General features: G+C 40.6%; 1 protein-coding gene across 1 annotated transcript; it reads right to left on the reverse strand.

The window, feature by feature from the left end:
* Positions 1–10,738: 10,738 nt before the first annotated feature.
* LOC125308217 (extracellular calcium-sensing receptor-like) lies at positions 10,739–16,322 on the reverse strand. The gene is made up of 6 exons (XM_048264562.1): positions 16,138–16,322; positions 15,568–15,859; positions 13,836–14,654; positions 13,455–13,682; positions 13,131–13,254; positions 10,739–11,646 (listed from the first exon to the last, which is right to left on the reverse strand). The coding sequence occupies exons 1-6, from the start codon at positions 16,245–16,247 to the stop codon at positions 10,739–10,741; spliced, it is 2,481 nt and encodes an 826-aa protein (XP_048120519.1). The 5' UTR covers positions 16,248–16,322.
* Positions 16,323–19,242: the final 2,920 nt, after the last annotated feature.

Below are 19,242 nucleotides of genomic sequence, written 5' to 3' on the forward strand. Positions count from 1 at the left end.
AAGCAAATGGACCTCAAACAGTCCCCCTATGATCACATCTCCATCCTGGTGCATCCCAGTGAGATTGAACTGCTCCCGTAGCTGGCAGAGGTCAGATGTATCAGAGCTGGAGGTGAGGGTGAGAGAGAGCCGAGTGGCTGCTGCCACTGTCCAGGCCAGCAGGAGACTCAGAGAGACCTGCATGTCTGCTCTCTGTCTGCCTCCCTCTCTCCACTCTCAGCTGTTTTATAGAGAGGTTAGTGCCTTTATTATGTCATCTGGGCAGGCTGACTAGTTATTTGAGAAGAATTCATACAGATAATTTCTCGATGCTTAGAAAGGTTTAATTTAGCTACAGTCTGCAATGTATAAACAGTATAACATACAAACTCATTATGTATAGTATATACAATATGTATAGTTTTATCTATATAACTTTAGTACTATGATGTTTTTTTCCGATTGGTTACCTTTTATACACAGCAGCATAAAATCACTGGCCAAGTATGTACTCTTTCATGGTATCCTGAAGGTGGCAGTCAAACACTGTTTTTTTCTCAGTCACTAGTGAGAAGGCTACATCATTTTAGAATCAGAGGTTTATTTTTACGATTCAATAATAAGGGGGAAAGTGCACCTTTAAGTATAATCTTTCTTCTTATTTTATTGTCGAAATGCAAATATGTCTTCAAATTGACTTCTACCATTCACAAGTAAATATATTGGGTAACATGTACAGCTAACAGGTAACATGTAGGTGAATACCCCAACTATTAGTCCCAAAATTATGCCATATTATTGGGTAAATATTACAGGTAATATGTAGATAAATACAGAGAAACTACAGCACAAATACCAAGAGAAAAGAAGAAAAACCTCCACTATTACCCATCAACTCAACTAAGGACCATGTAGTTGTGAGTGATTTAGGGTTGTAATAACACAAGATATACTTGTCTTCTTTCTATGACGACTTTACACATCAATTCCAGTTAAAATTTCAGTTATCCAAGGTTTGTGTAGGCAACAGCCAACCTACAAATTAAGATAGAACTTTCCAATCAGTTACTTGGTTTTATAATAGAAAGTTTCCTTTAAAAAATGCCAACAAAAAGCAAATCGCTGCAAGCAGACCGATGTAACCAATGTTGCAAACTTTTCTACTGACCACTGTGGATCATCTAGGATGATCTTTGACCCCTTAAGGTCAGTGTTCCGGTGAGGCAGAAGGGTGCTGAACATTGGAGCATGCCCATCACCCATTGCTATCACTCCCAAAGCTCAGCTTTCTCATTTGGGTTACTTACAGTTCCATTCCCTCTACGCATTCGCAAACATTTGCATTCTAAATTATATGGACTAATTGGTGTTGGCAGATTCAGTACTGCAACTGGAGCACCACACTGTGGCATCTCTGGATCATTTGTAACAGCTTGGTCTGTGTGTGAAAAGAAATGCTCTCTTACTCCCAATCAGAAGCTGGCATTTTTTGTGTTTATTCCATTTCAGCAGAACGACAGTATGTCAATCTTTCAAGTGTCAGGTGGACATTCGTACCTGATGCCTCATCAGTCATGCCTCTTGGTCGGCTGCAAATGAAAGTGTGAAAATGAACATTGTGTTCAACCCAACACATACTTCTGGCTGTATCTTTGGAGTGTTGCAGGATCTCTCCCTTGGAGATGGACAGGAACTACACACAGGAGTGTTACTAGGGTCGGTTGTGGCCAGACTTGTCCTATTGGATATACCCCTCTATGGCTAGAGAGCTGTAAAATCATTAGTATCATTTTTATAATTCCTATTCAACGCACACACGTTTCCACACTCAAGGCACACTTTGATATTTCTACACGCCATGTTGGATGGCCAGACCCTGGTGTCCATCCTCTAGCCTCTCATTTCCATAGGGGTGCAAGCTTGGTGCCTCTGTCTTGGGACTTCACATTCACACTACACATTTGCACTGAACACGTACACACTCTGAGGAAAACCGAACAGCTATTTGTGTGCTTTGTGTCCCAGGTCTTGCACCATGCCCTGTAGAAGCAGAAACTTCACTGGCTAGTGGAAGTGATTTGCCTGGCTTTTGAGGCTCCTGGAGTAGCTCCCCCAGCAGGCTTACAACCACATGCAACTTGCTGGGAGTGTCTGCTTCTTCGGCCATATGGAAAGGTACTTCAATACAGAATATCTGTTAGTGTGTAAGCTGGGCATCTGGGGATATATTGAAAAAACTAATGCAGACTTTTTAGAAAAAATTCCAGTTACACTTGCCTCATTCCTGACTCAGGAGGTATCAGAAGGCCCTTTCCTTAACCCAGCCAAGGTCGATCTGTTAACCGATAATGTGATGAACTCATTACGCTCAACCCTAGACTTTGTAGCACCACTCAAAAAGAAAATAAGAAAACAAGTAAGACGTGCTCCATGGTATACCACACAGACTAAAACCCTCAAATAAAAAATGCGTAAACTAGGATAAAAATGGTGCACCACTAAAATGGAAATCTTTCGCCAAGCATGGAGAGATACCTTATCACTTACAAAAAAGCACTCAACGAGGCTAAGTCAGCCTACTATTCCTCGCTGACTGAAGAAAATAAAAATAATACAAAATATATCTTTACCACAATCTCCCGCCTGACGAATAGCCATAACGAAGTAACCCAATCTATCCCTGCCTAAACAGTTTGAATTGAAACAATTAGAGATAAGATTAATAACCAATCAGTTTCACCAAATATACATACTCCATTGCTGAACGATAGCGAAAACATAATAGAATCACAGATGAGACCTCAAACAACATTTAATTCATTTACACCTATCGAAATATTAGACCTCACTTCCACAATTTCCTCATCAAAATCTACAACTAGTCTACTAGACCCTATTCCTACTCACCTTCTTAAAGGTAAACTATGCAGTATTGGCAATTTCCTTACTGTTTTCTCGGTTTTTGCTTTTTTTTTCGCTCGCTCTGTCATGACGAATGTCTGAGAAACTCCATCGCTACCTTTTTCTAGCCGGTGCCTGGTGTGTATGTGTATTTGAATGCAGTAAAGCAATTCGCTACACTAGTTATACTTCCTGACACTGAGGCCGTCGGCCCGTTGGCCCACAGTTGCAGTTTTTCCGCTAGAGGGAAGCGAGACGGCCACCATTCAACCCGAAAAAAGTAATTTTTTAGTAAATAACCATTCCAATGACTCTGAAGCTGTTAAATGAAGGTAAATTAAGCTAAAAAACTTGCATATTGCCTTTAAAACTGCTCTCCCCTTCCTGGATAATGCTTTGCTCCAGATTATAAATAATTCAATGCTATCAGGGCATGTACCCCAGTCGTTTAAGTTATCTGTTATTAAGCCATTCCTCAAAAAAACCTAGCCTTGACCCTAACAACCTGGCCAAAAAGGCCTATATAAAATCTCCCTTTCATGTAAAAAATACTAGAAAAATAGTGGTGCCTTCTTACATATAAACAAAATCCAGGAATCATATCAGTCTGGCTTCAGAGCTCACCGCAGTACTGAATCAGTCTTAGTTGCTGCTGATAATGGATATCAATACTGGTCCTCCTGGACCTCAGCGCTGCCTTTGACACCATAGACTATGACATACCACTTCATAGGCTTGAAAATGAAATGAAAAAGGCATCAAAGACTCAGCACTCGCTTGGTTTAGATTATACCTTTCTAACTGCCGACAATTTGTACAGGTCCACAATAATCCATCTACCCAGACTATGGTAAAATATGGAGTGCCTCAAGGCTCAGTACTAGGGCCCCTGTTATTTTCTCTTTATATGCTTCCCCTAGGCTCTGAAATTAGGAAACATGACATTAATTTCCATTCTTCTGCAGATGATACACAACTATACCTCTCCATAAAACCTGATGAATTAACCCCATTAGCCAAACCAAGTCATGGTCCTAAAAAGATTAGGGATATCCTATCCTCATCACAGGCTACATATAGTGATCTTCCACTGACCTCATCTACAAGTGTTAAAAACCTAGGAGTTATAATTGACCAGGACCTATCACTAAATAATCACATAAAACAGATCACCAAAACTTAATTTTACCATTTAAGGAAAATTTCAAACGATAAGGAAGTCCATATCCTTACCAGACACCGAGAAATTAATCTATGCTTTTGTCACCTCAAGGATAGACTATTGCAATGCTCTATACGCTGGCTGCAATAATACCTGCCCAGATTAAAAGTATACTTTTTGAAAGTGTACTAAGTACAGTTTGTACTTTTTTCGTCAAATCCAAGTGTAATTAAGTGTATTGAATTATGTATTAAGTTCAACTTAATACCAACTTGACTATACTTTGAGTGTAATTAGTGTGCTAAAATGGAACAACTTTTTTCAAACTTAAAGTGTTCTTAAGTACATTATACAAAAAGAGATTTTATGAGCATTCAGAACACAGTCGCAGTACAATTTTGTAACATCCCAAGTGTATTGGAAATGTACTTAAAATGCATTACAGTATAACTAATAATAGTGTAGTAGTGTATTTTTAATACACTCTTATCATCCTCATTTCTATTCATTTGGCATGCTTCTGTAATATTTTAAATTAACTTCAAATGTACTTCCTGACTACAATAAGTGCCTTGAAAGTTTGCAGTTATGTTAATAAAAGTATAGTCTTAAGATACTTTAAGTATTATAAAGGCATGCAATTTAAGTATAATATTAGTGTGATTTAAAATTGTACTATTAGTACTCTCCTACCTATTCTGTTACATAACAAATTACACTTTGATTATGAGAAAAATGTGAGAAAAATGAGAAAAAGACATGAATGAAAACAAAACATAATATTCATCCATAACAAAAGTAAAACATTTTTCATTTGGGCGTATTATATTATTTCACATGCATAGATTTTTCGAGTGGCTGTTTGGAGCGCTGGTCAGATTCCTCCTTGCTCGCAGCATTTTCTTCCATGCTTGGGGAGCAGTTTCCTCTGAGTGCTCACGCGCAGAGAGAATTTGCGTGCACGCTCTTAATATATACGTGTGTGAAATAATATATAATATAATACACCCGAATGCATGTTTTATCGCGCAAGTGCTTTTTGCCACTATTGTGTCGCGATACTCTACAGTCTCATTGGTAGACCATCAATTCAAAATGCAGATTTCATGAAAAACAAAAGTTGTTTACCCTCCTAGGTGAGAGAATTTGCCCTCTAAGCTTGAAATTGTTTACTGGACACCCAGCCTACAAGCCAACAACTTAACAGTCTAACATGGCTAAATTTGTAATGTATGATCATTTATTGCTTATTTGTTTGCAAAGTCTTCTGGCCCAGAAAGAAAACCATGGTGGTTACGGATCATGGCTGAGGAGGAAAGGTACAGCTGGTAGAGTTGTGCAGCGAGTGAACTTCCCTCCCAACACTGAGATGTGGTGGCAAAAGCTGTGGTAGCTAGCTTCCTTACTAGCACACCATCTTCCAGTCCAAGATGCATAAAGTTTTCGGTGGCAACCCGGGGCTGGACAGCAGTCAAATGCATTGACCTTGGTATTAGAGAATTTGTCTCTGTTGTCTGTGAACAGAAAGAAGATGGACAACATTTTACAAGATAAACAATATTTTACACAGAAATCCATTGGCAATGATGAGATTAATACAGATTATCTGTACCTATTTGACATTTACTTTTTATGGGTCAAATTGATATTGACACCATCTGTTCGCCATCCTGGTATGGGTAGACCTGGCCAGGTAGTCTTTCCTTAAAGCGTTGTGCACCTTGGCACCAATATGAGTGCAACCACCCTGTTTTCTGCATTTGATTACCTTAGATTCCTTTGTTTCCAATATAACCCTATTATCGTTTTCGGGTCAAATGGCATTTTAAATGGAAGTCGTAGGGGCACTAGCCTACTATTTTGATGCATGAATCAAAATAGTTCTGCCCCTACGACTCCCATTCAAAATGGTATTTGACCCAGAAACGACAAGTCAAGCTTAATGGTGGCGCTTCTGACTTATTATGCTTATTATGCTTTCAAACGAAAGTTTGACTCAGGTACATTCACAAAAAGACCCTAGGTTGCATTTTGGCTTGAGTTATGCTTTAAGAGTAATGGGGCAAGGTCCTGGATGAAGAATATTTACCTTTACTGCTGATTATTTGAGGCGTTCAGACATCTCGGTTTCAAAACTGTCCAGGAACACCTGTAAAAACATAGTTAGGCTACAGATTAAAACTAGGTAAATTACAAACACTACCATGAAATGAACTTGAAAGCTCTGTCAAACACGAATAATTAAAAAAATCTAAATCTAATCGCATAAACCAAGGCATAATATCAATCATGTAGCCTAAGCTTCATAGCAATAACTTAGTAGAACACCAGGTTTAATTCCCCCTCTAATATCAATGGTGGAAAAAAAACGTTCTACTTCATAAAATGCATGTAATTTGTCCTGTAGACTCATTTTAAAAGATGTCTCCACGATTAAAGAAAAAAACAGCTCCAATGTCATTAGCATGCCTAATGAATGTGAAGTGTGACTAGCCTAGCACCATCCTCCTTTCTGTGAGGTAGCCTACTCCACACATAATATTAACCCTTAAAGGAGTACCGTCACACCGGGAAATTAACATTCTAAAGAATATCTGGGTTCATTGCATTCAACATAGAATTTTAGAACCTTCAATTGTTGTGGAACTTAGAATGTTCAAAAACCTACACCTTTAAGGGTTAAAGAACATTGGTGAACTTTAGGCAAACGTTGCTTAATAAAGAACACACTTTCTTCCATCATAGTTTGTCTAACGTTATACAACAATTGGGTTCTATGGAACTATTTATTTGTTTCTGATTGGCCGAGAGACATTCCATGAGTTGGAATATCCCTGGACATTTCAACTCAGACTTTGCACAGCTAATAATAAATCACTCCGCGATACAATGCGAAGATTTGACACAATGTTCTCATCCCAGCTCTCCACGATTTCAAGCAATGGGTTACTCCTTAGCAAACCATAACGAAACAGTGCTTCACCACATCTGTGGATTAAGCCACACAGTCAACTCAATGTAAGTAAGATAAACGAGGATGCTAATTGTTCTTAGCATTGCCAGCATTGTGTATAATATGATTGTCACTTGGAGGAGACTAACGTTAGCATAATTAGCTAACCGCTACTAACGTGCTAGCATCGTCACGTCAGGCTGTGCACAGTAATATAACATTTATTCACCATAAATTAATAAAGTTGAGTGGTTCTGCAATGTAGACAATGTTTCCGTTTTTTTGCAGTACCATGTCCCTTACATGACATGGCCCATTGTCCTTGTAACATGCATTCAGCAAACCTAGATATGAATGTGATTTCAGCCCGACTTTCAACATTTCTTTCAAAAAGACATGTAAACCACCAAGACCCGTAACGAGGGATCTGGAATGTTGGTTACCTAGCAACCAAGATGCTGTCTATTGAAAAGGGAACTATTTTTTGATGCGTAAGAACGATGTCGAAATTAACATTTTTAAACAATAATGGGGTGTTTTCAGATTATTTAGTTTGTTGTAGAATTGTTGTATAAAAGCAATATAGCACTCGTGATCGTGGGATTGGTCATGGATATTCCCACGGCTGTTGTTGCCTGCGCCACTCGGCCTCCAGCCTCGTGACTACGGCTGAACAACACCCGTGGGAATATCCATGACCAACCCCACTCTCACTCGTGCTATATTGCTTAATTAGTGCTAGCCAACGCTTGTCAATAATCCCACAAACACAAAGCAGGCTAATGTAGTTTTCTTCTTGATAGGGATCTGGGTCGACGTGTATGATAACGTTAGCTAAACGTTAGCTAAATTAGCTAACGTGATCTGGCATTGCTAGCTTGTACTAGCAAGGATAAAAACAAACTCTTGAAAGATTGCTAAGCCATCAATTTAACTTCTCCAAAGACTACCGAAGGTCATAAAGAGTAAGCTACATCAGAATAATTTAACAATATGCTTTGGGACTCACCTGATAACGAATAACTTGGCACTTGGCCACATCCAACTGGCTTCAGCCCTTGTTATCTCATATGAAGAGCCCTTCTGGCTCTGTAGGACCAACGTCTCTGGCATGACTAGAATTTATCAGGGGCCCAAGGGGTCAGGGGGCCATGAGACATGTGTAATGTTTTGTCGCTCTATAAGTGAAATTAAATTGAAATCGAAATATTACAGGCTCCTCTGTGTCCTGTAATGTGCTGTCAGCTTCTCACAACTAACTGGGCCAAGATTGGCATTGGGGACTTAAAAATATGTGTCTGTCTCGCCATCAATTTACTCATGAGACACTGTGTTATTGTCAGGACCACCTGGCTCAAGTGTAGAGCAAAATGATACAAGGATACAAGGAAGTTTATTGTCACATGCATATAGTTACTGGAAGTAAGAAATGCAGTGAAATTATGTCTGGTGTCAGCCTATTTGTGCATTTATGGGGGTGCAGTAGAAGAGGGGTTTAGTAGATTAAGCGGCAAGGGCTGCATAAGAAAGGTGGGGGAGGATTGGGATTGGGGGCACCAACAAGGAGCACCCAAGAGCAACAGGGGCAAAGAAAAACTCCCTTACTAAAGGAAGAAACCTTGGGCAGATCCACGGCTCAAGGGGTAACCCAACTGCCAGGGGTCTTGGTGTGTGTGTTGGGGGGATGACAAGGGAGATGGGATAGTGTGCTGTGTATGTGGGGAGAGGACAGTGTGCAATATGTGTGTTGGAGAAGCTTCCTGATGAAATAATGTGCTGTGTATGTAGGGGAGAGGGGGGGCAGTGTACTGCAAGTATGGTGAAGGGACTTACTATTGCAAGCAGAGTACTGTATGTATGATGTATGTGAATGATGACAGTGAAGATGTGCGTGTGGGCGGGAGGGGAGTGGAGCAGTGACTGTGTGTGTGTGTGTGTAGTGTGTGTGTGGGTAGGTGGGGGCAGTGTGCTGTAAGTATGTAGAGGATGTGTTGGAGAAGATCCAGAAGACAATGTGCTGTGTATGTAGGGAGGGGGGGGGCAGTGTGCAGCAAGTATGTAGAGGAGGCTGTACTGTAGTGCTATGTTTTTGATTACTGCTATCTTCCTTCCTCTGTGGCTACGTCTGAGCCCGCTAGCATAGCAACATGCTAACACATTCGCGCCGCGCATCAGAGCGTTTGAGTACACATACCGACACGGGAGAGGTATGACTCAACTCGTGAAAGTTAAGGTAAGAACATATATTACTACTGACATTGGGTGGCGTGTTCCTTTAAGTTATTTCTTTGTTCAACTGAAGAACATTTTGAGACATCCAGTTGTTGATCTTGTCAATACACTGACAAAGAGAATCAAGGGGACCAGTCATTAGGCGATAAAACTAAGTAAAGTTGGTTGTCATCGACATAGCTATGATAGGAAATCAAATTGTTTGTAATAGTTTGTCCAAGAGCATATAGAGGTGAATAATAGTGGCCACAAGATCGAACCCTGGGGTACACCACAGGTCAAGGATGTTGGCATTGAGGTACAGTTGCCAATGGCAACAAACAAATTCCTTTCTTGTAGATATGATTTGACCCAGTTGATGACTATACCTTAAAGTCCAACCCAGTGCTCTAGTCTGTGTAGTAATATGCTGTGATCAACAGTGTTGAAGGCTGCACTAAGGTCCAAAACCTTAACTAGGTGTACCGCATAGCGGTACAAAATATGACCGCCACTCAGTCCTGTACATCCTTTCCACGAAAATAAATCATGCTTGTCAATTTGTCTCCATCTCCTATTCCATACCCTACTCTTGCAACTTTTGTGTATGCTTGTATGTGCATGCCTGTGTGTGTGTGCATGCTTGTGTGCCTGTGTGTGTGTGTGTGTCTGTGTGTGTGGATGCGTGTGTGTGCATGCATGTGAGTGTATGTCAATTTGTCTCCATCTCCTAAAGAGCCTGACCGATATAGGATTTTGAAGGCCGATACCGATTTCGATATTTCAGCTTTTCAAAAATTGACAGCCAATATATTGGCCGAGCGTGATTTTTGTTTGTGATTTTACAAGTATGATCAGTTACACACTTTACTTTTAGCCTTGGTAGCCTAAACAATGCTCTTCTTTACTTGAAACATCTTTGTTAAAATGCAAGAAATTGAAGACTAAAATAGGGAGTAGCCTAGTGGGTGTTTGGGAATGAACATTAGCTCAGATGCTCACATTTATTTTGTGTAGACTTTTTGTGGTCTTAATGCAACATTTTACAAAGCACTGACAGGGCCACCAAGGACTTTGAGTGAGTCAACAGCAGAAATCCCTATTTAGCAAGCAGATACAGTATGTCCCAGCCTGGTGTTTAGGATGTTTCTATCTTTACGCTATTGTCTTTTACAAATTCCAGCTTCAAAACAGCATAATATACTCTATGTTGGCATGATAATTGCTAATAAGATATTCATGTATCAGAACAGTTTAAGTTCCACAATTGTGTTACTGTTTGATTACAAAGTCCAAATATGTTCAAACTCATATTAGTACATCAGTAACTTGAAGCATTCATACAAAAGATTTAATTCATGAAAATGTGTTTTATTTCAGGCCTTGAACTTCAATAGTACATGGAAAGGCATGTATCTGTGCCTTTACACTGCAGGACCTATTCATTTTGTGGAAATTGTGATGGGGAACCGTAAAATTACAAAATTATCTCATACCAAGAAGCACAAAAGAGTATGAGGCAGGTAGGTATATCATTTAGAGGCTCGACCCAGGAGTGCCTTTTTGGTGTTTCTCTCTGGGTGCAGGAGAATTATGTAGCACTTTGGAGCAAAAATGGCCATGAGTAGGCCAAAGCTGGAGGCCAGGATTGCAAAGATCTCCACAGTATCTGCATACTTACCAGGTGAACTGACATAGGCAGGAACAAAAGCAATCCACACAGCACAAAAGATGAGCATGCTGAAGGTAATGAACTTGGCCTCATTGAAATTATCTGGGAGGTTTCTTGCTAAGAAAGCTAACAAAAAGCTAATGGCTGCTAGAAGGCCTATGTAGCCCAACAATGTAGCAAAACCTGCCACTGAGCCCACTGCACATTCAAACACAATCTTGGAGGTCTGGTAGTGAGTGTTTTTGTGAGGGGTAGGAGAAGCAGTGGAGAGCCAGATCACACAGATGGCCACTTGGAGAGAGGTTAGGACGATGACAGTGGCTCTTTGCTGGGCTGCCCCAAACCACTTCATGGCCCCTTTTCCTTCAGGTCTTGTGGCCTTAAAAACTGCAATCACAACCATTGTCTTGACCAGAATGCTAGAGACACAGAGTACAAAACTGATACCAAATGCTGCATGGCGGAGCTGACAGGTCCATAGCCTGGGCTGGCCAATGAATAGCAGTGCACACAGGAAACAGAGTTTTAGTGAAAGCAGAATCAGGAAGCTCAGTTCGGAGTTGTTAGCTCGCACTACAGGAGTATGACGGTGGTGAACAAATATAGCAAGGACCACTGCAGAGGCACATGTACCAAACAAAGACACTGATGTCAATGAGATGCCCAAAGCCTCTTCATAGGAGAGAAACTCAATCTCCTTGGGGACACATCGGTCTTTCTGTAGGCTTGACCAGAACTCCTTTGGACATCGGAAGCATTCAAGAGAATCTAAAAGGCAAATAATGGGAAGGTTGAAATGGAATTCAGATAACACAGATAGAGACTGAACTAGATGTACCGCAGAGCGGTACAAAATATGACCGCCGCCCATGTCCGGCACATTTTTTCCACAAAAATAAGTCACACTTGTCAAATTGAGTTCATTTCCTACTTTGTTCCTGCTTAGCTTCAGTAATTCAGCAAAGTCAGGGTATCTGCTGGTCTGGCTGCTGGCTAAAAACTAAAAGCTAAAAAGGTGAAAGGCATATATGATTCTAACTGTCTCACTGAATTGCATTATGCACACTCAATTCTCACTGGTATCTGCTAGACAACAAGTACCAAAACATGATTAGTTCATAGATTTCACATGTAAAATACATTTTATACAACCCCACCCCCATCTTGCCTGTTGAATTGTGTGCGTGTACGTGTTTGTGTGTGTGTGCGTGAAAGCGTACATGTGCTTGTGGGTGTGCATGTGTGTGTGCATGTGCATGCATGCATACATATATCTACTGTGTGTGTATGTGTCATACGTATGATTACTGTAAATGTATCTTTGTGTGTGAATATCTGTTTATGCACATGTGTGCATATGGAATTTGTTAACATGACCCCTGGAGGCAAACATATGCAATCTCAAGATATTCACAGAAAACTCTGTTGGTGTACGGTCACTAAACGTACACATAAATTTATTTATTGTATGGCCCCCCATAAACGAAAGTCCACGAAACTTGGCATGCATTCAGAGAGTGTCATAATGATCCTGCACTTTCGTGCAGTTTTGACCATGTCAGCCAGAGATATTGTGATTACAACACCTCATTTTTACTTTCTCGTTTTTTAACTAGGTGGCGCTATACATGAAATGAGTGGTTATGGAATGGGTTGACATGGCCCCTTAAGATCAACATACAAAAAAAAGGTGGTCCTCCTAAACCCTACGGTTCTCGAGATATTCACAGAAAACTGTGTCCGCCCTACCCTCCTTTCGGGGGGTCCAGACCAGTGGGGGCTACAGATCAAAACAAAAAACAATGGTTCCATGCTATCCTTGTGGGGCTACATGCCCACCAAGTTTCGTGCACCCCGGTCTTTCAGTGTCCCGGGAATCCTTGACGGAAAATTGGGCATGCGAAAAAGAAAAAAAAAAAAATCTGACTAAACCTATATGACCGCTGCTTTGCTGCGCGGCGGTCATAATAATGCACTGAACAATGCTGATGCTTTTTAACCATTTCAAACATTGCATGAGTGATTGAAACCCTGCTAGTTGAGTGAAGCTTTGCATAAGTAGACAAACATTGAGTGCCACACAAACACATGGAGTACACAGATGTTTTCATAGCGGTATTGCACGTTCTTTCCCTTTGAGGCTTTTAGAAAAACACTACAGACATTTAGGATTTCTCAGTGTGCACATCTTTAATTTACACAATCGGCAAAGTTTTTTTTTAGCACATTGGTTGTAATTTTTTGTCTGTTACCTGTAGTGTTACTGATCTCTCCACCTGCACAAGGGAGACAATCAAAGCAGCAGTCAGGTAGTCCTTTCCTTCTGGCTTTTCTAGTTCCAGGGGGACAGGACTCACTACATACTGACCTAGGAGGCTGTGGATGAAAGCACAACAGCTTGAGCTATTGTCAAGTTTCCTCAAATGTATTCAAGCTGAAATAAAAAATATGTTTTATTTGTTTGTTTTTTTTATTGTTAGTTTGTTTATAGAGTTATTTATGTATTGACATCAAAACTCTTATTTAATCTTTAAGCATTCATTTGTGTTCAATTTCAACATAAAAGGTTAAATTACTTTTTTTGATTCAAAGTTCCAGAAGATTTTGTCCTCATCTAGACTCAGCACTTTCCCGGTTGGTTGCGATTCATCAACAGCACCCACTGTTTTAGTTTTCATTGTACCATCTGACGACACTTGCCAGTTCAAAATGTCATAGATGGCCAAGGCATCACCATTCTCATCAAAAGACACTTGATCACCAAAACCTGTTGTGTAGTTCACTGACTGTAGGTAGTGAAATAACTGATGCAAACAGGATGGGAGAAACAAGAGCGACATTAAACAATCAGGGAACGGTGAATACCAGGCCATCCTAACACACATGCACTGCATTTCATAAGCTAAAGTTAAAGTTGATTAAGCTGTTTTAGAAAATATTTATATGTTTAACTTTACCTGCCAGGGTTGAATGTCATGATGACTAGCACAGCTATTCCCTTTAAAGGGCCCTTGCCCAGGGACACAGCTCATCAGGTTGTGGAGAGAATGTGCCAGGGCATAGACTGCTTTATAGACATTATAGGAGGGTCTGAGGTCAGACACATCGCTGAATGTTAAGTCAGCTTTGCCCAGGCCCTCCTCTCCTGTACAGATGCTTCCCTCTGCTACGGCCAAGGCCTCTTCTGGGTCAAACCTACAGCTAAACATCTCCTGCCAAAACTTTTTCACCATACCGTTCTTTGGGTCATTGTCAGGGCGAATACTCAATAGAAACTCCTTCATTCCTTCAATCTCTCCACGCCGGATGGCAATGCCCAGAGTGCCTCTGAGGAATGGAAGCAAGTCTGGGATAAGAAAGACAGTAGAAGTAGCCCATGCCTCACTGGCAATCCACTGTCTTGTTACATTCTGACGAACTACTTCATCCATGAGGGGCAATAGGTATGATTTCGCAGAAAAGGCTACAATCACTTGTGAGGTGGATGTCTGAATGACCTGCATAATCTTTCTGATCTCCACAATATTATTGTCTTTGGGCAGCACTTCTGAGAATGCCACACAACCACCAGATGCAGTGATATCCTCATGGAAAGACTTAGCAGCATGTCGGCCATAGTCATCATCACTATAGATAAGACCCACCCAAGTCCACCTGAAGTGCTGTAATATCTGAATCATAGCTCTCACTTGGAAGGCGTCACTGGGAATAGTCCTGAAAAAAGAGGGGTAGCGCCTTCTATCACTTAAGCAGGAACAGGTGGCAAAGAAGCTTACCTAAAAGACAGTGAAAAGCATTTTTAAGTTCAAACCATCTTTGAAATTACATTACAAGCCTACATTACAATGTTACTTTATAAAGCTGATTAAAAAGCTGATATAAAACAAACTAAAGATTAAGACACTCATTTTCTTTAATGGTTCATAATTTACTGTGGACACTTAAAAACTGTCAATTTGATCAGTGTTCTATGAATAAAACAGTTGCTATTGAGACACTCACAAATAGACAGAGATAGAGAAAGAGAGTGCAAGAGGTATTTCAATATGTGCCATAGATGCTGATACTGATTCTCATATCTGATGATGCATTATATAAGATAATAGCATATCTTACAATATAATTGCCATTGTATGTAAACAGCACTGTCCTTGCATGTTGACTTTATACAGTTTTACTTTGAGAGGCCATGATTTAAAATAAATAAATAGCATTGTAGTGTCATGTTTCTGTCTATTTTCATTTAATCAATATTATTATAGTTAAATTTGAATCCTTGCAAACATATTTAGGAAATATTACATTATTACATTTAGCAGACACTTCTTGACCAAAGTGACTTATGAAATATGTCAGCTATATTACAAGGGATCACATTGTCCCCGGAGCAACTCAGGGTTAAGTGCCTTGCTCAAGGGCACAACGGTGGAAGCCGGGAATTGAACCGACAACTTTCAGGCTACTGCACGCTAGCCCAGCTCGTTAACCACTACACTACCACCGCCCCTAATTATAAATATCCTAAATATAAGAGGGAATAGACACACCCATTCTATGTCATTTAGTTTGCTTTCTACACTCTCAGCTGTATCTGCTTTGATATTCGCTGTGTAAACACATCTTAACCAATAAGTCCGAAAATCAGGAGAGATTTTTGAGAATATGATTTATTTTCTTGCTGCTACATACCATAGGGACACGGAACAGTCCTAGTACACTGGATATGGCAATTGAGTGAGAGGACACAGGATCTCCCACAATCCCTAACACAGGAGGTAGCCCAGTGCAATTCCGCATGGCAAAATACTTTTCAGTTCCACTGACAAGAGCTGTGGCAGCTCGGATTGCCACATCCAGCCTCACACAATTGTCATACATTTGATAGCCTAACTTTATATATGGAAGCAGGTTTGGGTTTCTGTTGATCTCTTGTACAGCAAAAACCATCGCCATTGCTTGTTTGAATCCATGGAAGTTAAACCTGCCAACAACAAGATATTAACATAATTATACCAGTGCTTACTCACTCATAACCGTACATTACGTTTTACATTTGGCTACTAAACTATTTAAGTTAACAGTAATATATAAAAAGTTGTTATCAATGTAATATAATATATATGTCTTTACTACATTACATTGCTTTTGGTATTTTTGTTACAATACATATGACAGATACACACATTATAGTTTAACATTAAATATGTTCAGCTGGTTTACATGTTTTCCTACTACTTGGCCTGAAGCTTCTCAACTCACTGATGACACTGGAGCTGCTCTGGTTTTGTCCGGAAAGTCATCTCTGGATATAAAGCAAGCAAATGAACTTCAAACAGTCCCCCTATGATCACATCTCCATCCTGGTGCATCCCAGTGAGATTGAACTGCTCCCGTAGCTGGCAGAGGTCAGATGTATCAGAGCTGGAGGTGAGGGTGGGAGAGATCAGAGTGGCTGCTGCCACTGTCCAGGCCAGCAGAAGGAGACTCAGAGAGACCTGCATGTCTGCTCTCTGTCTGCCTCCCTCTCTTTGTTCTCAATTGTTTTATAGAGAGGGGTGTGCCTTTTCATTGTGTCGTCTGACATTAGATATGTCAAACTGAGTAAGTTGGCCATTCTTTTGAGACGGGACGTTCATTTAGTTGAAATTTGTGGAACTTAAAGGGAGAACAGAGCTACAGTAGGCCTACAGTGGGCAGTGCTTCGACTTGGCCAGCTTCCCTCGCGGTCCGTCCTTCAGGATCATCCAGCGCATCACGCAGCGACTTTAATTTTTATTTTTTCCAGTGACGCTGCAACAACCGGCAGAGGTCTCAAGTGAGCAGGGTGTCTCGTAAAAAGAAATGGAGCTGGAAAACCCAGACTTCACTACAGACTTTAGCAGACTGGTTTAGAAATAATTTAATAGCCAGAAATATGCCTGCCCTGCCCTAATAAAGAAATATTTGGTTAACAGCGAGTGAATCCGTTTGCAGCCGTAGAAGAAACATGGGACAAATTAAACATTCTGGTTTTCTCCGAGTGCAACGATGATAGACAGACATCGTTTGGACAAAATATAGAGTATTAACCTCCGTTGCTCAATAAATGCCTTCCTGTTACGTCCTGTTATCACGGAGTTACAGGCGATAAACTATTTTTGATGGTCACAAGTTTACTTCATTAAGCGTTTATTTCTTTGATTATTAAAGAATGTTTTTTTCATTTAAAGGCTTGACTTCGTGCTTATTCAGAAGAGCATTTAGTGCTCTCCCAATCCCAGACGTTCACATTGCATGTTTGTTCGTAATGGATGCAACCCGAGATACGCTTGTTATAGGCCGATACCGTGGGTGCTCCGTCTCTCGGGCACCACTGAAAACATCGAGCACCCATGTGTGCCAGCTTACAGTCCTGGCTAAATTTACATTAATTTAAAATCAAACATCACAGTTTATGTTAAATTCAGCATCTCTCATAATGTGATATTGGATATGTTGCTGTCAATTCCTACTTCATATACTAACCACCAATGAGAGCTCGTCTTGTATGAAAATTCCTGACACTTCCCACCTGAAGAATTAGCATATAAGGCTTTGTCGGGTCTTCAGCCCCGAATATTTAAAATGTATATAGCCCTGAATGTCATTTTAAAAGTAGTCTGACAAAGCTTATTGTTTTGTGACACAGCTAAACACTGGTACCTCATAGAACGTCTATAACATAGCCTAGGTGGTCGCAACTCACAAAAGTAAAGCAGATAGAAAGAACTCACGCACATCCTACAACACGCAGACAGCTTTATGCGCAGGGGAGAGAGAGCGCGCGCACTGTGCTTTATGATTGTTGCCTTCTGATGGTATCTTGCTAATTCACTGAACTGCATTAGGTGACACACATGGTATTGCCTTTATAACTCCTTGTCTGAGCAACTACCAGGCCTATGGTTTTTAAAAGTCAGATGTTCCCTGACAAAGACATTCGAAAATTAAGAATGTTTATTGACTTGAAAAATACACTGATTTTTGCAAACTCCCTTCATTCAACCCTTGACGACACCGCGGTCTGGTGCGCTATGTAGAATTTAGGTCTACTAGGCCTACAATAACGTAATCACTAAATACATCTTTTATTTTTAGTTGATCAACCACAAAGAGTAGCATAGGCCTACTGTGCACAGTGCACTGACGCCTGTAGCAGCCCAAGGTAACCAGTTGTTGTAGATGAGAGGCAACCCCTTGTTTCAGATAGCCTGGACAACATGTTACCTGGGTGTTGCCTACGTTAATGAATGGTAGCCTACAATAGTTAATTGATTAGCGTAACATATTAGTTGGCTCAAAGAGTAGGGAATCAGGATGGAGAGAGTCACGTGTGTGTTGCTTTTGCGGGATCGAATCCAGTTTAATGCTAGTTTTAAAACATATTTTTTACATGTCTTTTGTCCGAGTGGCTGTAATGTAGCCGAGCGCTCATGGTGTATGGCGACTTCAAACCGCCTAAAACAACTTGTTTGTGAATGTCTGACAACTGCTGCAGAAGCGCATCGCAGCAAAAGGGAAACCAGTAGGTGGAGAAACCAGAAGGCACACAACACCGGAACGATTTTAAGGCTATTTCGCATAGGCTACTCAATGGTGCTATTTCACACGGGGCATCAGACATTTGTTCCCAAGGGTCTATGAATTGTTAATCCGGCCCTGCCCCCAACGAACGCAACTTTCCACCTTTGAGACAGCTGAAAAAGAAGTCTAGAGGACTCTAACTCACTAAGACCTACTTACTGTAGGCTGCGCCAAACCACAGGCCTTTTTTGGGCAAGCCTGCATTCGAGGCGAACCTTCTGTTGAAGAATTTTATATAAATCCTGCGCTAACAGCACAGTAATCCTCCTACCCCCGCTACCACAGCTGTGGATAGTGTGGCATGCTCACGCTTTAGGTATCCTTCTTGCAAACTAGGCCTATAGTCCAACCATTTACATCTTCAAAAAAAAACAACTTGCCAGAAATGCCTTCATTCAGCATTTTGTTCTTCCACTGGAAATGACTCTTCTACATTTGCTGCCTGCTGCATCCTTTCTGTTTGTATTGTTTAGAAAATGTTTGACGTCTTGAGTTAATGCATTAAACATTGCTTGCTGGTAACCAGCCACAAATAGCCTACAGATTCTTGCGTGCATACATTCTCTATTCTCTCCAAAATGTGCCCGTTCTATAGGCTGGCCAAGTGCGTAATTCTGCGGCATAAAGCAGATGTATTTGTTTATTGTACAGAAAAATAAAAATAACCTGTCAATCAGTCAATTGACTACATTGCAGTCAATAAGTAGGGCAAATTCTGAAACCAAAACGTGGGTCATAGTTGTCCCAAGAGGATCTCTGCTT

Source organism: Alosa alosa, chromosome 15, assembly GCF_017589495.1.
Source record: "Alosa alosa isolate M-15738 ecotype Scorff River chromosome 15, AALO_Geno_1.1, whole genome shotgun sequence".
NCBI lineage: Eukaryota > Metazoa > Chordata > Actinopteri > Clupeiformes > Clupeidae > Alosa > Alosa alosa.